This window comes from Engraulis encrasicolus, chromosome 21 (assembly GCF_034702125.1).
Source record: "Engraulis encrasicolus isolate BLACKSEA-1 chromosome 21, IST_EnEncr_1.0, whole genome shotgun sequence".
Taxonomy (NCBI): domain Eukaryota; kingdom Metazoa; phylum Chordata; class Actinopteri; order Clupeiformes; family Engraulidae; genus Engraulis; species Engraulis encrasicolus.
In genome coordinates this window covers 3,176,098-3,201,078 of record NC_085877.1, presented here as the reverse complement: position 1 = coordinate 3,201,078, position 24,981 = coordinate 3,176,098, and the positions used below count along the sequence as shown (strand labels likewise).

Below are 24,981 nucleotides of genomic sequence, written 5' to 3'. Positions count from 1 at the left end.
TAAGACTGGTGGTAACACCCCCACCGCAAAATGGTGACTCTAGTCTCCAAAAAAAGAAAAACAAGAAAAAGGAGGGTGCATAATAGTATGCAAATATTGCATAAAATTATGCACCAATAGATAAACATTTTTACACTAATAGTGTACACCAAAACCCACCACCACAACACAAGATATGTACAGGTGTCACCAGCCGACATTACAAACGGCGGACATGCTGATGACACTTGGGGGAAGAAGGAAATTTAGGTAGGGCCTAAGTCAGGATTAAATAACTGTTTAGATGGACGGGAACGTCGTATCAACAGAACGCTCAGGAGCCACGGCTCGGGACAAAGCGTCGGGTACGACGTTGTCCTTGCCGCGAACGTGCGAGATGCGGAGATCAAACGGCTGAAGCAGTAGACTCCAGCGCATGAGGCGGCGGTTGCTGTTGAACATTCTGTTCAGGAATTTGAGGGGGTCGTGGTCAGTATAAACGACAATTGGCTGTGACGACGAACCCAAATACACCTCGAAATGCTGGATCGCCAACACGAGCGCCAGGGCTTCTTTCTCTATTGTGGCATAGTTACGCTGCGCACGGTTGAATTTCTTGGAGAAGAAGCAGACCGGGTGCTCGTGCATTTCAGCACTCTGGAGAAGGACAGCTCCCGCGCCTGTATCACTGGCATCAATGGCTAGGGCTGAACGGCTTCGAGAAGTCAGGCGCCACCAAGACAGGCGCTGACATCAAGAGCGTTTTGACATTTTCAAACGACCTCTGACAATCATTGGACCACAGGGAAGGCGGACTTCGGACTGAGCAAATCAGTGAGAGGCGAAACGACGGCGGCAAAGTTTTTGCAGAAGCCGCGATAATAACCCACTAAACCCAAGAATCTGCGCAGGGCACGTCTGTCACAGGGTACAGGGTAACCTTGCACAGCTTCAACTTTGGCCGCCACAGGGCGAACCATACCACCACCCACTATGCGACCCAAGTAGGTAACGGTTGCTTTTCCGAAGTCACATTTGGCAAGATTGACTGTGAGCGACGCTGCAGAGAGCCGTCGGAAGACCTCACGCAACCGAGCCAAATGTTCAGACCATGTATGGTCATGCAAAACGACGTCGTCCAAATAGGCATCACAGTTAGACACGCCCGACAAAAACCAGATTAACGAGACGTTGGAAAGTAGCACCGCATTACGCATTCCAAACGCCATGACATTGTACTGCAAAAATGCATCCGGAGTCACAAAAGCAGAAATTAGTCTTGCTCTGGGGTGAGGCCCACTTGCCAATAACCCTTTAGCAAGTCTAATTTGGAAACAAACGTGGCGGATCCGACCCTGTCAACACAGTCATCTACCCGAGGCATGGGATAGCTGTCGGGAACGGTGACTGAGTTGACGCGGCGGTAGTCGGTACAGAAGCGATACGAAGAGTCGCTCTTCAAGACTAAAATGCAGGGCGAACTCCATGGACTGACACTCGGTTCAGCCAGTTTGTTGGACAGGAGATAATCCGTTTCATGCCGCAAGACAGCACGTTTGGTCGGGTTAACCCTGTATGGATGCTGTTTAATTGGGGGACTGGTTCCCACATCGATGTCATGCAATAGAACGTTTGTCCTGGAAGGGACATCGCGGAATATCTCCGGGAACTCGTGGATTAATGAGACAATATCACGCCGTTGTTCAGTAGTCAAATGCGATAAATGGGTTGGCAAGGTTGCTAACATCTCAGTATTGTTTAGGCGGCCCTGAACGACACATCGCAACGGGGCCGCATCAGAATCCTCGCTCTCAGCCAATGAGAGGAGGACAACAGGTGGATCAGGCGACTGGCGAATGAGATAAGGCTTCAACATATTAACGTGACAAACGCGGGAACTGAAGCGCTTATCTGGCGTAGCAATCACATAATCCACGTCGGACAGTTTCTTCTCGATACTGTAAGGGCCACGATATTTGGCCTGAAAAACAGAACCCGGAATAGGCATCAACATGAGGACTTTGTCACCGACTGCGAAGCTGCGGTTACGAGCTTTTCGATCGAATCGTCGCTTCATCTCAGACTGCGCACATTCTAAGTTGGCTCTTGCAATAGCGCGAGCTTGGTGCAAGCGTGTGCGGAAGTCACTTACAAATTGCAACAAGCCTTTTGGCGGGCCAGCACCAATCCAGCGCTCGCTCAGGACTGTCAGGGGTGTACGCAGTTGATGAGCGAATACAAGTTCCGCCGGACTGAAACCGGTGGATTCTTGCACCACTTCGCGAGAGGCAAACAGCAAGCCAAGGGACGGCGTCTTCACCAAGACGCTCCAGTTTCCAGAATATACGCACGGAGCATACGTTTGAGTGTTTGATGGTACCTCTCCAATGCACCCTGACTGGCAGGATGAAATGCAGAGGACACGCGATGGGTGATCTGGAGTGCCTTGAGGGCTTTGGCAAACGCCTTGGACATAAAATTGGTGCCCTGGTCGCTCTGGATTTCGCGAGGTAAGCCAACGAACGAGAAGAAACGCAGTAAAGCTCTCATGATTGCCTTCGTGGTAATTTTTCGGAGGGGGATGGCCTCAGGGTAGCGCGTGGACGCGCACATGACAGTTAACAGATATTGATAACCACTTCTTGATCTGGGGAGCGGACCAACGCAGTCGATAATGACACGTTCAAACGGCTGGCCTATAGCCGGTATGGGGTGCAACGGCGCAGGTGGAATTAACTAGTTCGGCTTCCCAGCGAGCTGACAAGGGTGACATGACTGACAGAACTGGGTTACGTCACGCCTGACACCGGGCCAGAAGAAATGTCGCCTTATACGATCGAATGTTTTAGCCACGCCACTATGGCCAGCAAGACCGTCGTGGGCCAGACTCAGGATGGCGGAGCGGTATTTGAACGGTACTACTATCTGCGGAACTGGCGGCTGGTCCTCGGACTTTCTCATGAGAATACCATTGTGTAGGTAGTAACCCTGGGTGACAGTGCCTATTTCCGAGTCAGAACACAGAGAGTTGAAACAGGTTACGAGACTCATCCGCTTTTTGCTGCTTTAATCAGCTCAGATGGGGACAAAGAAAAGTCAGGACCATCATGCAGTAATTTAGGCATTGCTGGATCTAACACGACCTTATTTTTAGGACCTTTTTCCTTGAGTCTAGCGCACGCCTCTGGCTTTATCATAAAGGTGTCGGCTAGAGAGATGTCTGGAACTACTTTAGACTCAGCAGCCTTCTTAGCTTGCGCGCGCGTCACTACATAGGCGGAAAACACTTCAGGATGCTCGCGCTCACATTGATCGGTGTGTTAGATACCAATGGTGTTGCCACTACTTCAAGCGGTGCGTCACAGCTAAACACGCTGCCACGGCCTATGTCGTTACCTAACAGCAGTGTGACGCCGGGGACAGGTAGAGAGTTATGGACAGCAACAGTCACTTCGCCACTAACAAGGTCAGACCGCAATAAAACACGGTGGAGAGGCATCCTAGATACCCCCTTTCCAATGCCACGAACCAGCACGCTACTGCCTGTGGCAGTGCGCGCTGACAACGGGAGGACCCCCTGTAGAAGGATAGTTTGATTCGCGCCGGTGTCGCGTAACATGCGTACTGGCACTGGAGCGGCACCAGACACGGACACGGATCCGTCTAACAGGAACGGTTCATACAACGATTCGTCGGTGGTTGTGACATTATTGGAACAACGCTGTAGAGGCGAAAGTGTGTGCACCAAACTCACTGTCGTGGTGTTAGCATCACGCGCACGTTTAAGCTTCAATTTAGGACAGTCAGCAATGACATGGTCAGATTTCTTGCAGTAGAAACAACTTGGGTTATCAGACGGTACAGACGGCGACTTTGTGCCATTACGTTTGCTAGACACAGGAGGACATGGGCGAGGCTTGGCACGGTCCTGGTGAATGAGAGTGTACTCGTCTGCTAGAACACATGCAGCAGACAGAGTTTGGGGCTTCTGTTCGCTGAACGTGTGTTGCAACAGAAGGTGGCAGACAGTTGAGGAATTCCTCGAGGAGGATTAACTCGCGTAGTTTTGCGCGGTCACTTGCGTTAACTACATCGCACCAGCGATCAAACGAAGTTTCCTTTAGCCGGCCAAACTCGACATACGTCTGGTCTGTTTTTTTACGGAGTTTTCGGAATGTCTGGCGATACGCCTCGGGGGTTAACTGGCAACCACGGAGTATGGCACTCTTTACGTCGTCGTAAACAAGACTCTTGTCGAGAGGAAGACACGAGTAGATCTCCTGGGCTTTCCCAGTTAAAACACACTGGAGAAGCGAAGCCCATTGTTCTTTTGGCCACGCGAAATTGGTTGCCACCCTCTCGAAATGCGGAAAATACCGCTCTACGTCGGTATCAGAGAAGGGGGGCACCAACTTGATATTCTTCGCCACGTCAAACACAGCTTTACTTTTAGCCTTTTCGGCATCCAACCTAAGACGCTCACGCTCTATGTCAAGTCGCTGTTTTGCGAGGTCAGTTTCTAACTCTAACCGTCGCTGTTCGAGATCTAGCTCGCGCAAGCGGACAGCCTCAGACGGACTAGACGGAGTGGAGTGCGAGGTCGGCGATGCAGCCTTGGCTGGCGTTCGGGGCGGCAATATACCCTTTTCATTGAAGACCCCAAGGAGCTTTGTTTTTATACTGTCCTTGGTTCTCTCCTCCTCTGTGTTTAACTCTACAATCGTACTTTCTTCGCCAATTCTAGTAATTGTGGCTTGTTAAACCGTGCAACTTTGTGCGAGACGGAGATTCAACAAAAACCTGTGATATCGGACATGATTGTTGATAATGAACAGCTGATTAACAAGATAGTCGTAACAGGACGTGTGCGGAAACTATCCGGCAAATATACAAGCACACACCAATTAAACTCGATGCTCCTCACGAGTAGCAGTTAACAAAGCCAATGGGCTCGCCGTAACGAAGCTACAAACAGACTACACATAAGTAGTAACAGGTGGCCAATTAGACACGGGTACCCGAAGTGCAGACAGGACCACAAACACACAAACGGACTTCCCACAAAATACGAGAATCACTCCAAAAATCAGACAGGAGTGAAGCCACGAGAATCACTCCAAAAAGTGGGAGTGAGGCCAAGCTGATTGGCACGCTGCGTTGGAGGTAAAAGTGGTAAGCGTAAACCTGGGCAGGGGGTGTCCCTACTCTGCCTAATCTGAAAACAGAGAAACAAAAGGCCTCACTAGCTACGTCTCTTCCGTGGAGTACCCAGCTCGAGGCTTCAGGGAGCCCCCTCCTGGGATATCCACAAAAACGAGCTACAAGAGAAAAAGAAAAACACACCTAAGCCCAAAAAGCGAAGGTAAACTCACCACAGGAAAAAAACCGCAGGAAACACAGCGACCAAAAAGCGACAAAAACCCTACAAGGCTAGACTACAAAAATGCTATATATCAAAAATAGCGACAGGCTGCGAGAGGTCGTGGGTTCAAATCCCGTGAGAGCGCCCAATATGTTACAAACGGTAACATAGAAGGACACCAAAACCAGAAAAAAGGTTCAACGATGATATTTATTACGCTCGTTAGTCTAGGGGGTAACAAAAGAATCCCGAACTCGTAAGTCTAGGGGGGGGGATGTAACAAAATAAAGGAGCCGTGCTCCAATCCAAAATAAGAATCGTCAATGCCGTGTAGGCGAAAAACAGCAGGTGGTCAAAGGTACAAAACAGAGAAAAAGGCAAAAGACCAAAAATGTCAAAATGGCAAGAGCGCAACAGCCAAGCAGCAGTAGTCAGCGGGCTTCGAAGTGGAAGTGCCAAGCCGGAAGTCGAGGAGCAGGAGTCAACCCTTTGGTTAAATAGGCAGTGCTCCTCCCCTGGCCACAGGTGTCTCCACTTCCCAGCCCGGCCGCTCTGTTAATAGCAATCACTGCATTTGAGGGGTGAAATGAAAAACAATTAGCAGGGGGAAAAAAGCAAAAACCAACTAAGACTGGTGGTAACAGATGCATAAAACCAGTATATTGTAGTTTATATCTGTTTACTGTATCCTAGTCCTTGAAGACTGCATTGTTTCCCAGGGTTTTTTCTTGGATGTGTAAACAAGGCATCAGACTTGTTGCTCAAAGGTTGTCAGTTCGACTCCCAACCCGCCAGATTGGTGGGGGGATTAATTAACCAGTGCTCTCTCCCAATCCTCCTGCATGACTGTGGTACCCTGTGGTACTGTCCTGCTGCACGGCTCCCTTTGGGCGCCATTTCTTGGGGCTGCCCCTTTGCACGGGAGAGGCATTCGTTGTTTGCGTTGAGCACTGTGTGCTTTGGAGGGCTGTGTCAAAATGACGGTGGGTGTTTCCCAGTTGGTCTTTCAGATGGCTAGTAAAAATGGAAGGTGCCCAAAACCTTGCAGTAGATCACAGTAGAGCATGACACGCGAGTGGATTTTCACTCCCGTCCCATCCCGGTCCCAGAAAAAAAAATCCCATCCCGTCCCATCCCGGACTGGAGTAAAAGAAACAAATCCCATCCCGTCCACTCCTGAAAATAATGTTTCCCAATCCTACCCACTCCCACTCAAAATCAATCCCACTTCCGTTTCGTCAACAAAAACTAGGCTTTTTCTAATGAAAAAATAAGCGAGCATTCCCGCTCCCTTTCATTTGTATTCCCGCTCCTGCCCGCTCCCATTCATCTTTATTCCTGCTCCTGCCCGCTCCCATTCATCGTTAAAATTTTGACTCCCATCCCGCAGGAATCCCGCAGGACCCGCGGGACCCACGGGAATTCCCAAAAAATGTCATCCTCTAGATCACAGGTCATACCATCGTTGCACCAGTAGACGAGGCAAAAAAGGGAGAGGGAGAGATGAATAGGTGGATAACAGGCTTCAATAGAGAGAAAAGAATGGATGGCCAAGCTCTCAGTCTTCTCCATCACTGCAGTGAGCTTCACATGGCCTTGCTCCTTCCCTAGCTCGCCAACCTCCACCTGACAGAGAAAGAAAGAGATGAAGGGGGAGATATTTTTATGGATGACAGGGTTAAAAAAAGAGAGAAAGTTATTGGTGGGCATTGCGATCTCTCTCTCTCTCTCGCTCAGTCCTCTCCATCAAGGTAGTGAGCTGAGCTCCACGTTGGCTTGCTCCTTCTTCCTCAGCTCCCTAACCCAGATCTGTCCCGTTGCTGTAATACTGCCTTACATTAGCACCACACCAGGCCGCTGAGGAAGACACAAACAAATCTGTGCCCAGTGTGTGCACACCACCACCACCACCACCACCACCACCACCAGCTGGAGCAGCAAGCAGCACTGCAGCAGGCTATGGCGGTGGGAGAAATGAGAGGAGCTCTCAAGAACGGGATGGCGAGCGATAAGGATCAGCGTTTTGAAATCTGATCTGCCTCATTGTTACAGCTAGCAAAACAGGCCCGGATGGCATTTGCTTTTTTTTTTTCTTTGCTGTGGAACATGCAGTGGTACCTGAATTTTTGCCTGTTTTCTGACAGGGGGAAATGGAGTAAGAAGAAGTTGAACTGTGGGAGCCATGGCCTAGGTTAGGGAGTTGGTCTTGGTCTAGGGAAGGTTGCAGGTTAGATTCACACATCATCCATGCCTAAAGTGCCCTTGAAGGCACTATGTTCCATCATTTTGCGCCAGGGTCTGTAACCAATACACTGTACCTAAGCAAAAAAAAGTGTGCATGGAGTCACAATTCAAGGAAATTGTGTTTCTAAGGAGTTGAGGTCTGGAGTAGGATGGATAAGGTGCAGGTCTGATTCCCAGTCACCACGAGGAGGAGATCTAGATGGGTGGCAGGGTTGGTGTGTGTGTGTGAATAACCAGCAGCGGGCTATTCTCTGCAGCACAGTCCTGATTCATGGCTCTGATGCCCTTGAGCGAGACATTTGGCCCACATTGGCTTCCCAGAGCACTGCCACTGTATTTCATGCTCCCTGTAAGCCACTCGGCACAAGGAGTGTCAGCTAAACGTAATGTAATGCTTTGTGATAAGACACGCTGGTTGTGTGGAGGAATGCTCTCGCTGCAGCGTGTTTTTTTGTTGTTTTTTTTGGCGACATCAGATTCACTTGTTAGAGTGGACAGAGACAAGTGGGACGGATGGCTTGCAGGAAGCACACAGCTTTACGGAACAGAGATTGAGATCTTGTTTCTTTGCGTTTTAAACTTTAAGTTCAGCTGACATTAGGAGTGAAAGGTCTTTGCTACTTATTCTTGCTGCGGTAGCTGCTTGTGAGTGTTTTTCTTTCAGACAATTGTTATTGATTCACTCGCCGACAAACATTTCTGTGACATTTGTGAGCAATCTGCATCTAGTGGGAGATGGAACACTTTAAACAAATCATTTACCAGTTTTAAGAAAGATTGTGAATATTCTTTAGTAACTTGAACTCCTTTGCAAGCTTGGATTGCTCCTCTCATTGCATTGCATTGTTCCTCTCATTTCCTTCTCTCTCCGTATTACATATGCACTGCCTGTTTTTAACAGTGAACGCCAACCCTGAATTTTGACTGATTGTCTTTCTTCACAGTGCAGAACTAAGCTTATTCTCAAGTCAAGTAGGTTTTATTGTCAATTTCTTTACATGCACTGGTCATACAAAGAATTTGAAATTACATTTCTTGCTTTCCCATACAGACATAGACTAATCTAGGTAAGGACATAGACAGTATAGACATAGACAGTACTTATACATGGACTTAAGACAGTATGGACATAGACAGTGCTCATACAGACATTTAAAGTGCAAGACTGGACAACAGAAGACTTGTAGAGGACATGAAGACAGACTGACCACATAGTAAAACCATGCAATAGTTAACATCTTCTGAATTGTATTTTGGTCCCATAATGCTCTCCAAGTGTTGAATTAACACTGCATTTTATTACTGTGTGTAGATACCTCCTATGTGCATAACCAATCTAAATATGGGCAGTCACACAAACAGTCTGGGCAGCCTAGTCAAAACTGCACAGTGTAGGAAAAATAAATCAGTCAATAACCAAACAAAAGAAGCTCTCTGATTGGCTGTTTTTTATTGACAGGTGGGTGGATATTATGGACCACCCACCCGCTACAGCCATGTGCTATTTTCTCCCCTCCTGCTATTTTCAACCCTGATTTTTATTCATAACAAACTACAATGCTGAGTATTCATTTCCAAAGAAGAAAGTTTGTGTGGTGGAGTGCAGCCAACGAAATAAAGGTGCTATATTTTGGTTGGTGGCCAAAAACTGATGCTCCATTCCATTCACATTAAAAAATACTGTAAACCTCGATTTCCCTTCTAGAAGCAGGAGGCCAAGCACAACATCAGAATATAAAGGGAACTCTGAACCTCTTAATCACTGTCTTACAATTAGTCTTACAATGCAGACATTCTGGCAGGAAACATTTCCAATTCAACATCTTATAATCTGATCAGAAGGGTGTGTGTGTGTGTGTGTGTGTGTGTGTGTGTGTGTGTGTGTGTGTGTGTGTGTGTGTGTGTGTGTGTGTGTCTGTGTGTGTGTGTCTGTGTGTGTGTCTGTGTGTGTGTCTGTGTGTGTGTCTGTGTCTGTGTCTGTGTCTGTGTCTGTGTCTGTGTCTGTGTCTGTGTGGAAATCATGATATCCAAACAGCCAGAGAGACTGGCTATTATACTCTTAGAATCTCTGGTTTAGCGGTATAAGCAACTGGACTACTTGAGCCTGAATATATTTTGCTCTTCACCAAAGAAGCTTCGTCATTTCTGATCGATGTACAGGGATGTGAAACATCTTCAAGCTCAAAGAAAAAGTCCAGTGTCTTAGAACTAAACTGTTTGGAGCTCTGATGAGTATTTACTGGACAAGGTCTCTAAGGACACACAATGCCTGAGATAATTAGTACAATCATTGTATATTAGAAAGGACGCCAATGTTCCGTTCTATTTAGTTCAGTCAAGTGGATTTGAAGTGGTTTTCAGCTGTCAATATTACAACTGGAAAAAACATTTCCTGGTTGGAATTCCCAATCAGAAACACCCACTCAATATCATCATGACATTCAACTAGGAATTTTTTTTTTCGGGGGCTGAGTCCTCTCTTGATCCTTGTCTTTCCACACTGGAAATGAGCATTAGGTCTGTTTTTTCTTTAAATACATAAGTTAGTGGCTCAGGCTACATATTATCGCGCACTATAATAAGGCTGCGTCCTCTGCTCTCCTGTCTGGCCGTCCCTACAGGTGAACTCGTGGAGTGGCTCCATAGAGATTGGCGTGACGGCTTTGGACCCGGCGGCTCTTGACTTCCCCAGCAGTGCCACGGGCCTGAAGGGCGGATCCTGGATCGTCTCGGGCTGCTCGGTGCTGAAGGTACGCTCTTTGTTTTTTTGTTTTTTAACCCAACTAGGACTCAAGAGTTTCTTGAAAGCATTGTTGCAACCAGTTAGCAATTTAGTAGATTGCCAAGGCGAAATTGCATTGCAACCATTCTGTCTTTTCTTGGAAGGACGGGCGCTCGGTGCTGGAGGAGTACGGGCGGGACCTGGACCAGCTGGCGGAGGGCGACCGCGTTGGCATCCAGCGTGACGGGCGCGGGCAGCTGCACCTGTGGGTCAACGGGCAGGACTGCGGCCCCGCCGCCTCGGGCCTCCCGCCGCGCCTCTGGGCTGTGGTGGACCTCTACGGCAAGTGCACACAGGTACGGGTCTCGGCCTCTTCAAACAAAAATAAATACTGCAATGAAAACAAAACCGGTGATCATTTTGGAGCATCGGGGCAGCTGTGGCCTAGTCGGAGGTGGTCTTAAGATCAAAGGGTTGCAGGTTCGAATTCCACCCTTACCGCTCCTTATAGCTCTACCCATGCCTGAAGAGCCCTACAATTGCTTCAGGGACTGTAACCAATACCCTGTAAAATAACTGTAAGTCACTTTGGATAAAAGTGTCAGCTAAGTGTAATGTAAGGATTTTGGTCACAATAACTGTGAGGTAAAACGTTCATAACGTGACATCCCTTTCACACAGGTGACCGTGGTCAGCTGCGAACCGCCACCGTCCGACGGTGACCCCCTAGAGGAGGAGTGCAGGGCGGCGAGCGAGGAAGTGGTGTGCGGCGCGGAGGAGGACGAGGAAGAGGAGGACGAGGAAGAGGAGGAGGAGGAGGAGGGAGAAGAGGAAGAGGAAGAGGAAGAGGAGGAGCAAGCGGAGGGCGTGTCCGCCAGGGGGCGTGCCCCTTCAACGCACCGCCACCACCGGGACAATGTGGCGCTCTCCGACGCTATAGCGGCGGGAACGGCCGCGCTGAACAGAGCCACAGAGGAAGGTAACTGCTGAGTTTACTATCACTCGTAACCAGGGTTCTAAATTCACTGTTTTCATCACCAGTCAAAATGCCTAGTAGATGTTTATCATACTAGCCAAACACGCAGTCACTAATGGGTCAAGGTGGCTTGTAATTTGGTCTTTTCACAAGCATTTGCTGGTTGGCTTTAATTTAGAGCCCCGGCTCGTAATACTAAAAATTTACATTTCGTCGAAGTTAGAAAAACAAGAATTAAGAGAACTACTCAAAACACATAGAAGTAGAAGGCAGTAGCTGCTTTAAAGGGAACTACAGAGGAAGGTCTGCTAAGTGGATTTCATCACTCGCATTACTATAAATACACATTTCATACGGGCCTATTTAGGAAGCAGGAATTGTGTAGTCATTTACAACACATACTTGAAGGTTGATCTAGTCACTGCTTTAAACAGAGTAAGGTAATGGGTAAGTGCCTCAGCTGTGTTGCCACAGACAAACACACATATAAAAGTAGACTATTACCACTTAATTAATAACAGCAATAATGTATAATAATTAAGATACAATAATTGTAAAATGAATGATAAATAAACACATAGAGGTTAATGCACCTGTTGTCTCTGATCATAATAATCCATTCAAATATTATTCTTTTACTTCCAAGGGCGTTAATTCCAACTTTAGACAGAAACTGTCTTCATGCATACAGTTGTGCTCATATGTTTACATACCCCAGCAGAATAAACGCTTTCTCTGCGATTTCTCACAAAATATGAAGGATTACACAAAACCTTTTTTTTTCACTCATGGCTAGTGACTGGCTTAAGATATTTATTGGCAATATTCTGTGTTTACTCTTTCAAAAGCATGATCACAACCCAAACTACCCAAATGACCCTGTTCAAAAGTTTACATACCCTAGTTTCTGATGCTGAATATGACCCTGTTTAACATCAGGGACCGCTCTAAATTGTTTGTGGTAGTTGTGGATAAGGCTCTTAATGTTCTCAGATGACAAAACAGCACATTCTTCCTGGCAGAATGGTTGTTTCCTATAATATCTTTGGGTGTCTTGCTGGAACCTCACATTTGAGGTTTCCCCTGAGTGGCTCAATGATGTTGAGATCAGGAGAGTGAGATGGTCGCTCAAAAACCTTCATTTTATTCTTTCTGAAGCTAATGACGGGTTGATTTGGCTTTCTGTGTCGAAATATTGTCATGTTGGCACCGTTGGAATTTCAATTCAGAAATGCAATATGAGGAGTTTGGTTGGAATCAAGCCAATGGGCAAGGGAATCATTGCATTGCAATGATCATTGCAAGGGAAATTGTTCAGGAGGCATAGGACAACCAAAAAATAACTTCAGGTGAAATATAGGACAACATGAAAAAATGTTTTAAACTGTATAGGAAAGAGGCACTTGAGGAAAGATGGGCTGTTGGGGGTTGCCAGGAGAAAGCCATTACCACAAAAATGCAAACATGTTATTTTGCATATGATACACCAAATAGCACAGTGAGAAGCATCAAAATGCATGTGACAAAGTCATTTGGAAAAATGAGATCAATTTGGAACTTTTTTAGGCCACTATTAACAGTACCATTTGGAGAACAGTCAATGGAGCCTATGATGAAAGTTACACCATACCCTTCTGTGAAACATGGTCATGGACCACTGATTTCATGGGGACATTTGAGTTACAAATGCATTATACTTTTGATCCATACTCGCAGAATGATGAATACATTGCCCTGTGAAAAATACTGGAGGAAACTTGACACACATCAGCCTTGAAACTGCACATGGTCCATTGTTTGGACATGCCAACATGACAATATTTCAACACAGAAAGCCAAATCAACCCGTCACTAGCTTCAGAAAGAATAAAATGAAGTTTTTGAGCGACCGTCTCACTCTCCTGATCTCAACATCATTGAGCCATTCAGGGGAAACCTCAAATGTGAGGTTCCAGCAAGACACCCAAAAATATTATAGGAAACAACCATTCTGCCAGGAAGAATGTGCTGTTTTGTCATCTGAGAACATTAAGAGCCTTATCCACAACTACCACAAACAATTTAGAGCGGTCCCTGATGTTAAACAGGGCCATATTCAGCATTAGAAACTAGGGTATGTAAACTTTTGAACAGGGTCATTTGGGTAGTTTGGGTTGTGATCATGCTTTTGAAAGAGTAAACACAGAATATTGCTAATACATATCTTAAGCTAGTCACTAGCAATGAGTGAAAAAAAAGGTTTTGTGTAATCCTTCATATTTTGTGAGAAATCGCGAAGAAAGCGTTTATTCTGCTGGGGTATGTAAACATATGAGCACAACTGTATATTCTACCTCTGTGTGTGTTGACATGGGTGGTTGCACTAAACAGCCTCTCTGCCTGTGTAATCATTTGTGTGCTGATTACAATCAGCTGCTTCTGACATTTATTGGCTCAAATGTTTTTTCCTTTCTGAGGAAAACCCCTTCTATACATGGTCTCCAAATGTTTACAAACAGGTGACTGCGTGCACACAGGGATTCCAAAATGCTACGCTGCTAGGTGTTTATCACTGGGAGTCCCATTGGAGCCCTGCACAATGTATGACATGAACCTGTTGTCTTGTCGGCTGGCGGTTTTATCCACCTGCTCGTACGCTGTACTCTCGATGACACTGTTTAGGAGTACATATTGTCATGTCGCTCGGAATTCTTTGGTATGCTCCCAAAATAACGCTATTGCGTTGCAAAGTGTTAGCCAATGCTGACAAGGCGGGGTTTCGGGATCGGAGGCAGACTCTGAATGTTTGGAAGCTGCTAGTCACTCAAACGTTGCCCTCACGAGTGATTGTAGTGATACCACTGACTTGTATACTATAAGTCAGTGAGTGATACTAATATAACTTAATTTATAAAGCATATAAATCAATTCTGATGTACTCACGTTAAGATATGTTCTCCCAGAATGTCAGTACAGAAACCACGGAAACCGCTACAACATCTAGCCCATTAGTAAACGGGTTCTAACCACGCACTACACTGGTCCAATGGAACTTCCAATGTTAAACATCTAGCCATGTAGTATTTTAGGATCTTTGTCCGTGCGCGCATTTGGTTATTTGATTACATTAAAAACAAATGTACACTATAGTGCACAATAACGCCCCTTCTCAATTTCAGTCAGTCTGTCAGTTTGTAAATTTCCTCCTTATATTCTCATTTCCTCTTTAGTGCCTGAGCGCTCGAGACGTCACAGCCGACCAGACAAATTCCCTCACAATCTAGAAACAGAGACAGGTAAGGGTTCTCCAATGGGACTCCTCAGTCTGTATGTGTGTCTGTCTGTTTAATGCACGTGGCTCTTATGTTTTGGCAAGAGCAAGGTAATCTGACATGGTGGCTCTTTCTTTCTCCCTCATCCTCTTTTCCTCTTGGCGTGCTCTCTCTGGTTCTTTCTCTGTCTCTCTCTCTCTCACTCTCTCCCTCTCTCCCTCTCGCTCTCTCCCTTTCCCTCTCTCTTCTTCTTTTCACCTCTGTTATCCAATATTTAAACATTGTTTTGTCGTTCATGCAATTTTCACTGTCCATCTGCCGTTGCCATCTGACCTTGTGTGTTTGAGTTTTATTTAATATACTGACACCGGCACATTTTTCGTAACCTGTGCACTCTCTCTCTCTCTCTCTCTCTCTCTCTCTCTCTCTCTCTCTCTCTCTCTCTTCCTCTCTCTTCCTCTCTCTGTCTCCCTGTCTCTCTCTCCCTCTCTCCCTCTGTTGTTGCCCTTTTTACACCTACCATCTCTACATACCCCCCCTCCCTCTTTTTCCCTCTCTCTCTCTCTATGTCTCTCCCCCTCTCGTTGCCCTGTGTATACCTCCCTCCACATCTCTCTCCCGTGTGTCAGTGTTGACGGAGCACCAGCTCTTTGACGTCTTCAACAACGCCATCGTCTCGCTGTACCGCTCGGAGGATGAGGGCGGTGGCGGCGGTGGAGGAGGACCCCTAGGAGGCTCTGGGTCCGGAGGTGGAGGAGGAGGAGAGACGGACTCTTCATCCAGGGTGGGCATGGACACCTCGTCTGGCCGGACTGGGGGTGGGGGAGGAGGGAGCGGAGGCTCCACCGGAGGGGACAACAGCAGCAACAGCAGCCTGGGCGTGGGGGGAACGACGCCCAATGGCACGGACGGCTCGGGACACAGCCCCGCCAGTGTTGGTGGTGGCATTGGAGGAGGAGGAGGAGGAGGTGGTGGAGGAGGAGTGGGTGGGCTTGGAGGTCCGGGGGGTGGTGGGGGTGGTGGAGGAGGTGCGACGGGTATGGGCTCGGTATCCATGACGACCAACGACGCGCTGCTGTTCCACGAGAAGTGCGGCACGCTGATCAAGCTTAGCAACAACAACAAGACGGCGGAGCGACGGCGGCCACTGGACGAGTTTAACAACGGGGTGGTCATGACCAACCGGCCCCTGAGACACAACGAGATGTTCGAGGTGAGTCAGCTGACTTTTCATATTACTGTAGCTATTAATAAGGCATAGCTAATGCTTTAAAGCCTAGTTTCTAGTCCAGAGCAAACTACACGCTTAGATACAATGGCCTCGGCTACCAGGGACATTGAATTTCAAATTAACTCAATTTAATTTTGAATAAAACTTGATTCCGCTTTGAAAACATGATGTTAACACTTAACAACAAAATGAAAGTGCAATGTAAAGTCGATGACTGTTCTCATAATTATACTAACACACAGTGAAAGTCAAGTTAATTTTGTATGAACCATCCCCTCAAACACAACAAAATATTTGAGGTAAGTGACTGACGTTATATCAGAGTATTTTCTGGAAAATCATGGTGATTCAATGCAGTCTGTTTTAGGGTTCCAAGGCAGTGTGATGGTTTTGTGAACATAGTCAGGAGATTAGGGCTGGGCATCGCAGCCATGTTCCTGTATCGATTCGATTTCGGTTTTTGGGTCCAGGATTTTCCCCAAAAGATGCTGCTGCCTATTTTTATATGAAAATGTCAAAGGTCTGTGGCTTGACAGTGTTAACAGATTGCTAATTTGTAATAAATAGTCCTAGGCCTAATTGACTAATACCTACTGGGTATTTTCCATAGACCTAAATTAAACAAAAAGAACAACAAGAAAAAAAAAAAAAGAAAAAAAAGATTTTGTGCCCTGTGAATCGATTATGGGAATTTTAGATTAAATCGATAGATTATCGATAGATATATCGATTATTTTACCCAGCCCTACAGAAAATACCAGGGAATTTTGGCATTGGGATCTGGGTGTCCCCAGCATGTGATCTGTTTATAGGCACACCTCTTGATCTGTTTCCTTTCTTTCCAAGATAGTACAACACTAAATGAAAAGCCACTTACTGTAACTAATTGTACTGTAAATGTTGTGCTAAAAACCTTAGCATCTTATCTGCAGCTTTAGCCACCAGGAAAACAGTCCACTTACAGTACTACACTACACAAGATGTATTTTTATGCCACAGTGAACTACTGTGTGTGTGTGCGCCTGAGCTGGTATTGGAATGCGGATGTGAACTGTTGTGTGAAAGCAAACAGTGATCTGATGAGAGAGGAACTGAGACCTGAGAGGGATCAGAGATGAGAGGATTAGCGAATCTGACAAAATAGGCAGATAAGAGAGAGAGGAACGGGAAACAGACACAGATTATTGAGAGAGAGAGAGAGAGAGAGACAGAGAGAGAGACTTATCGAGAGAGAGAGCAGAAAGAAAGCAAACATATGTGCTGCTCCGATGCGCTAAATATGGCTCATTTCTGCTGGTTAGCTGCTGTTTGGTTTCACAGTCCCCCCACTTTAATGGCCGTGCACAGTGCACAGGGATGTGACGATGCTGGGGGCTGCAATCACTTTAAGTGGTGACTGAAAGGAGCGTGTGTACTGTATGTAGAGCACCATCACAGTCAGCAGAATATTCATAGCACGCATAAGAGTAAATAACACACACGTACACATAACACACACATAACACACACACACACACACACACACACACACACACACACACACACACACACACACACACACACACACACACACACACACACACACGAACACACATGCTTGTACGTACACACACACACACGCACGCGCACGAACACGAACACGAACACACATGCTTGTACGCACACACACACACACACACACACACACACACACACACACACACACACACACACACACACACACACACACACACACACACACACACACACACACACACACACACACACACACACACACACACACAGACCAAAAGCAGAAGGATGCTACCCTAGGTGCCAGCCAGCACATCTGAAGCAGCACTGTGGGGTTTCGGTGTCTCGCTCAAGGACACATTGACCTACTGTAGTCAGGAGCAGTTTGGAAGCCAACCAGCCACCCCCACATTGCAGGTATACTCACTACCCGTTTTGAGCCATTGCAGACTCTGGTACAGACGCATACAACCTTGAGGCCAGGCCAGAGTGATATGGCAAAAAAAGACCTTGACGTCTTCTATTTACTTGTATTACTCTGTATCCATTTTTTAGGACGATTCTTTCTCCTGATACTGACACGTTAAAAGCATTTCCACCACTGAAATCTTGTTTTTCAGAGCACCGACATGTGTCGCATATGCCTATTTGTATCAATGTCATAACCAAACCATCACCACACAGCAAGGCTGACACTGTAAAACAACTTCATAAGGAGGTTTGTAGTAGGTTTGTTACCTCCGCGAAGGAGCTTATGTTTTTGGTCGAGTTGGTTTGTCTGTCTCTCTGTCTGTCTGTTTCTCTGTCTGTCTGTCTGTCAGGAGGATAGCTCAGAAAGTCATTCCAGTTCATAACTCCACAAAAAAGGCAGAAAGACTTGGAAAAAAATATGGTGTAACGTAGAGAAATATTCTATCAAACAGGTTCCTTTGCGGAGGTCTGCACTCTGAGTGTATTTCTAGTTTCTACTAAATGATCTCCTAAGGTGAGCATATTGATCCAAATTAGGGCTGGGCGATATGGAGAGAAAAAAAAATCTCGATATATTTTGTCTATATCTCGATATACGATATCTCGAAATGTTCAATTCCCCCTAAAAGAGGCAAAAAAACTACACACTGACATTATATGCTTGGCAAAACTGTCTGGGCTGCGGCTGTGCAGTCAGAAATTTGACAGCTCGAAGTAACGGCATAGTGGATTCGGAGCATTCTCTTCTGGTGTTTCTATTATTGCAATGGTAAACAAGTCACAGACGGAAGGCTGAAGCACGCTCTGGTGCAAGAGCAGAGCGGAGGAAGAGAATTTGCTTCTGGCAATCTCAGAATTTTAACAGTTTATCACTTATCTCGATAAATTCGATATGCCACAATCTACTTCGAGATGTTTCTCCTTCTGGATATATCTTAAATCTCGATATATTGCCGACCCCTAATCGAAATGAATTTTGTTACAATCTTGGTTTGTAATCAATTTAATCTCCATCCCTCCTATCCACCTTATAACAACCTTCACTAATCCTGCCAATTTCAACGGTTTACGTATTCCCACAGATTTGTCGGCCTATGTAGTGTGCTAGTCTGATAGTGTTTATTCGGTTTGTTTAGTATTTACGTATGTATTCATTTTTTCAGTATATCTCTGATAGGAGAATGTGCAATATGTTTGGACACATATTTGATGTTTGGTAGGGCCAAGATGAAACTGAACTAACAGCAGCTGTCTGTTTACGTGTGACAGGTTTCCTGGTTTAGTTTCTTATTTGTCTGCCTGCTGTGCCATTTTTGGTGTTATTGGAAATCACACTCATGTCCAAACACAGAGACAATAAAGGCTAATCTTAGTTCTGATTCGGCTGCACATAGCTCTTCTGAGTGATTTAGCACTGCTACCCAAGTAGTAATGGCGCTAGCCATGGATAATACAGTTGGGTAGCTGTAGCTGATGTGATTTCATGTTTGCACAACAAGACAGCAAGGGCTCTCAAAGCAGTAATGATACACACATCTTCCACATTCACATTCCTACTCCATCTGCGTTGTATCAACCACGAATCCAACAAGAGTATGTGTGTGTTCTTCCATGCCAATGTCTTGGTTCATGAGCATTGCGAAACGGCTCTGTCATTTTGGTATGACAATGGAGACTATGCACTGCTCAGTGCTGTCATTTGTAGTTCTTTTTATAAATGCTTTCTACTTGGAGGACAGTAGAATAGTGTAATTTCAAGGGTAATTCCTTAATTTCCTTAACCAATTCAAATGGCAACACAGGTATTTTGCTGAGAGACAGAAAGACACAATTAACAGAGACACAATGAAAAACGCATCATTTTTGAAGAAAAAGTATGGCGCTTTGGAAGAGGTGCTTTTAAGTGCTTTTCACACTAGGGCTGTGATCTGTACCAGGGCCACTCAAGGAGATTTTTCTTTCTTTTCAATCAGTTATTTTGCTGATATTAACAGAGCAACAATAACAACGTGTCATTTTTGAAAATGGATAACAGAATATCCATAACAGAAAATGGATAACAGGACAGCAGGGTCACTGCAGGGTACACTGGACAGATGTGAGGAAGAGGTCATGTCTGCCAAAACGGATGTGTAAAGTGTAAAGTTAAGTGAGTGGTGGGTGGTGGCGTTGTTTTTTACCCAGACAATGTTATTTTATGCAGTGAGAAATGCTGTTTGTGGTGTGATGAAAATAGCTGTCAGGACACATCATATGCTTCCACTTTCACAGAATTTACTTTGCACATTAAAACATGTTCTTTGTTGTCAAAATTCAGTGGAACTGGCAGCTTGGAGGGTTGACGTACTTGCTGAATAGTGGATTTAATGATTTCCACAAAATGTCTTCTCACTGATTTGTTGGCTGTTTTGCTATTTTCTAGCTCATTATTGTATCGATGTGAGCAGCTTGTTTAATGAGAGTGGTAGAAGTGAGGTGAGTTCAGGGAATGGGAGAAGGAGAGGAGATGAGATGAGAGGAGAGAGAAGAGTGTCACATTCATGGTTCACTTCTCAATTCTTCTCAATTTCACATCCACTTGTACTGGCTGTATCGTTCAGGACGTGCACAGAATTGCTTTGTTTTGTTCATTTCCTTTGAGATAAAGGAAGTCTGTCTGTCCAACTGTTTTGTGTTCTGAAGTTTATGCAGCTAGACTGTGTGTGAGCTGCATTTAAATTTGAATTCTCCACTATGCCCTGTGGAGGAGTACGCAGGTCTTCTTTGTTTTCCTGTCTCGGGTGCTACTAAATTGGTGCAAGTGTTTTTTTCCCTCTCTCTCCTTGTGGCCTCTGTCAACCTTGAACCTGGATCTATTTTCGTCTCCCTGCAGGGGAAAGCGAAGTAGATGAAGTGAAGAGCACTTCCCCATTTTAAGGTGTCACAGAGACACTGACACTAAAAAAAACCACAGTAGACTCAAGAGCTGTTTTCTGTTTCAGTTTTAACGCCAACTCTCTTTCCTCTTTATTTGTTGTCTTCCAGATCCGCATCGATAAACTAGTGGATAAGTGGTCGGGGTCGATTGAGATTGGCGTGACGACGCACAATCCCAACAACCTGGACTACCCTGCCACAATGACCAACCTGCGTTCAGGTATGGACTCCAGATATTAAATGGACTGAGCTTAATATGACTCTTGCTTCTTCTCTATTGAGCAACACAGTTCAACAGTTGCGTGACCTCACAGCCGACAGAACTGAATCAGCAACCTTTTGTCCGATTGTTGGTCATTGGTCAACTCTCTTACTTGCTGACCCTACACCCTCTGGCAAAGAGAGAGTTTAAGTTCTTGGTTTTGTTAAGTTCTTGGTTTTGTTAACTCCTGTCAATATGTTTTTGGTCTGTTGTTGCATAGCACAATTCCTTATAAAAATCAAATCACCAAGTCTGCAATTATTGGTCATTGGTCAACTTCTACATCCTGACCCTACATCCTTTGGCAAAAGAGATTGTTAAAGCGATGGTTCGGAGTAGAATCACCCTAATTGTAAGAGCCATATTGAGAAAAGCATTTTATGTTGGAATTAAGAATAATTATTTACATATATACAGTAGAATTGTTATTTTCTAAGAATATTATTTTGATGCACAGTGTGTAATTTCATGAAGAAAGAAATGTTATTTAATTCATTATTGGATAGGAGAATGTTTCGTCACTAATGTGTAATGTGTGCGAGACGCAGCAGTATATAAAGCGTGACATGCGTCATTTGTCATTCAGAAGGTCGGGTGGTGGTGATACAGTTTTCTGACCGTCAGCGCACGTCAGCGCACGGCACACGGACATTTAGAATACGAAAGAACCACCGACCAGTTAAGCTTGACCACTAAGAACTGGACAACGAATTCCTTTGTTTTTGTATGTTTTATTTGTAAGTAAACTTTTTTAACTTGAAGATCCTGTGTCGGAAGATTTGTCGCGTCAGACTCGTTGCTTATTCACCCGCTCCTCAGGTGGCATACATTATCAGAAGGAGTTGCCACTACATAAAGTCAGAAAACTTCGCCTGAAAGTCAAACATTTCGCCTGGAAGCCAAGAAAACGTCCACAGAGGGTCAGAGGACTTCGAAAGAAGGACAGAGAAGTTAACTGGAGCAGCAGAAAGGCTTCATTGGAAGAGGGATTCCGAACGGAGCCGTTGGAAGGAGAGAGAAAGTTGAGAGGAAAAGTTTGGAGAGGTGAGCTGTGGCTAAGGCTAATCCGTCCATTGAAATTGCCTGTGTTAGCCTGCTGATGCTACCTAGCTTAGCTGTCATTGCTAAATGCTGAGTCACTTGCTCTAGCGAGCTGAAGTCATGCAGTAAGAACGTGATGTCTCGTGCTCGTTCATTCACGGATGTTTAAACCCATCTACTGCTAAGATAATTACTGCACTCTGAAGAATTTGAAAGACATAAGCATTTGATGTTGAAAAAGTTCGACTGTTTGGACAAATTGCTTGTGAATTGTGCACTAATTAATGAAGATGGCTGACAAGTTAGAGAATGACCAAATGCCCGCCGATGATGGCGCCAAGAGGGCACCCAAGCCCACTGAAAAGGCATTACAAGACAAACTGCATAGGCTGATTGGAACTAGAAAGGGAAAATTCAGCAAGCTCACAACTAAAATGAACGAAATAGATGAGCTCATACAAAATAATGGAGATGTATACAGAATACAGGATCTTTTGCAAAGTGATGTGTGCTTCATGCATAAAGAAATAGAAGACATTAATGACGCCATAATTCCTTTACTGGATGAGGAAACAAGGAAAACTGATCAGGAATGGTTCAGTAACAAAGTAACTGCAGTAAATGAATATATGGAGAAATCTTTGGACTGGGTCAGTCGCCAGCGACAAAAAATAGAATATGGGCCAGAAACACATTCAGAGGTTTCACTGCAAGATTACATAAATGCCAATGATAGCATTTCACAAGTCAATTTACAAGATTGCAGACGCAAAGTAAAAGATTACGCAGCCTCAAACGTTTCAAGAAGATCCTCAGGGAGCTCAATGTCAACTGTGCGTGCCAAAGAGCAAGCAGAACATGCAGCGCTTTTAGAAAGAGCAGCTGCAATGGAGGAAATGCAAGCCTTAGAGCTTGAAGAAGCGAGGCTAAAGGCTAGAAAAGAGAAGTTGGAAATGGAAAGAAAGCTTGCAGAGTTAACTGCGAAATTGAAAGTGTTACAGTCATATGAAGATGGGATTAACAGCTATGTCTCAAGAGCATCGTCTAGACACAAAGTGAAGAAGGAGGAGGAAAAAGATTATAGTCTACCACATTCAGTCGGAAGAGTAGCACAGAGCTCTGGTCTTGTTGGTAGCAACCAAAGACAAGCTTCAAGACAAGTGAATGACGACAAAGACCTCCATCAGGTGCTACAGAGACAAAGTGTCATCACAGAGATGCTAGTTAAACAGCATAACCTGTCAAGCTTACCACGTAAAGATGTTCCGGTGTTTAAAGGTGACCCGCTCACTTACAAGTCGTTCATAAGGTCATTTGAACACGCTGTTGAGAGCAAAGCTGACACCTATGAAGATGTGTTCTACTACCTGGAGCAGTACACCAGTGGGGAAGCGCAGGAGCTAGTCCGTAGCTGTGAGCATATGCCTGCTGAAAAGGGCTACAAGGAAGCCAGAAGGCTACTGAAGAAACACTACGGCAATGAGCTAAAGATAGCTAACGCTTACATGGAGAAAGCATTGAATTGGCCTAGCATCAAGCAAGAAGATGGCAAAGCACTCAATGCTTACGCGCTATTCCTGACGGGCTGTAAGAACACAATGGGAGACTTGGAGTTCATGGAAGAAATGGACAACCCCACTAATATGCGAGCTGTCCTGTCTAAGCTTCCTTATAAAATGCGTGAGAGGTGGAGAGTGATTGCTTTTGAAATTGAAGAGAAGGGAAAAGGACGTGCAAGATTCTCAGCCCTGGTTGACTTCATTGATCGCCAGGCGAAGATCGTCACAAACCCCCTATTCGGAAGTGTGTCAGATCCTCATGCAACAAAGGAAGGAAAGAACAAAAAGGATTTCCAATTCAAGAAAAGTAGTCCAAAGGGAAATAGCAGTTTTGCTACAGGAGTTGAAGCTTCACAAGAAGAAAAAGTACAAAATGCGACAGTGAAGAAAGCTGCTGTAGCTTTGCAGAAGCCTTGTGTCTACTGCCAAAACAATCACACTCTAGCCGAGTGCAGAAAAATTAGAGAGCAACCACTCCAGAAAAGATTGGACTTTCTCAAGTCCAAAGGTCTGTGCTTCGGATGTCTGTTCCCAGGACACCTCAGCAAAGAGTGCAAAAAGAAAGCAAAGTGTCAAATCTGCTCACTAAGACATCCAGATCTGTTGCACATGGAAAAGAAAGAAGACAGTGCGCCTGCTGACCAGAAAAAGAGAGACAGCACGCCTACTGAAAGAAAGAAAGAAGACAGCTCTGAGAGTGAGGAAATCTCTAGTGCATGCATGTCTGATGAAGCTTGTGCCTATATTGGGGCCGGAAGGAAATGTGCATTAGCCGTTCTGCCTGTCAAGGTCAAATCGAAGAAGAGTGATAGATATGTGACAACGTATGCATTTATGGACCCTGGCAGCACCGCATGCTTTTGCACTGAGGACCTGCAACGAAAGCTGAAGCTCAAGGGCAGACGAACGCAAATCCGTCTCAACACCATGGGCTGTAGCAGGGCAGATGACAGCAAAGTCCTGAACACAGTTGCCCTGTCAGACTTGGAAGTGTGTGGTGTAGAGGAAGATGTTTACATAGACCTGCCCAGGGTATTCACCCACGACTTCATTCCAGTGCATGAAGAGAACATACCTAAGCAGGAAGACATTGCGTGTTGGCCTTACCTGAAAGATGTGTCTTTGCCTCAGATCAACGCTGAGGTCGGCCTGCTCATAGGCACTAATGTTCCGAAGGCCATGGAGCCACGGCAGGTGATTCATAGTGAAGGAGATGGTCCGTACGCGGTGCGAAGTGCCTTAGGATGGACGTTATATGGATCGCTACGAAGTCTGAAGATGGAGAGTGACACTGATGAGAGCCACACAGTCAATCGTCTGTCAGTAGTGGAAATAGAACAGTTGCTGAGACAGCAGTATGACGCAGACTTCCCAGAGCGTGACTGTGAAGAGAAAGAAGAAATGTCACAGGAAGACCACAAGTTCATGTCTCTGGTGAGCAGCTCTGCTAGACTG

At 45.5% G+C, this 24,981-nt stretch overlaps 1 protein-coding gene across 3 annotated transcripts in view; it reads left to right on the top strand.

Moving 5' to 3' along the window:
* neurl4 (neuralized E3 ubiquitin protein ligase 4) overlaps positions 1-24,981 on the top strand; it is a 79,347-nt gene that overhangs the window by 3,110 nt on the left and 51,256 nt on the right. For 2 of the 3 annotated variants that reach the window (XM_063187156.1, XM_063187153.1), the window contains exons 2-7: positions 10,207-10,335; positions 10,472-10,663; positions 10,989-11,286; positions 14,493-14,558; positions 15,164-15,747; positions 20,773-20,884. In XM_063187156.1, the coding sequence (XP_063043226.1) occupies positions 10,207-10,335; positions 10,472-10,663; positions 10,989-11,286; positions 14,493-14,558; positions 15,164-15,747; positions 20,773-20,884 (1,381 nt within the window). The remainder of the gene's footprint in view (positions 1-10,206; positions 10,336-10,471; positions 10,664-10,988; positions 11,287-14,492; positions 14,559-15,163; positions 15,748-20,772; positions 20,885-24,981) is intronic. The other variant, XM_063187157.1, reaches the window with a different exon arrangement.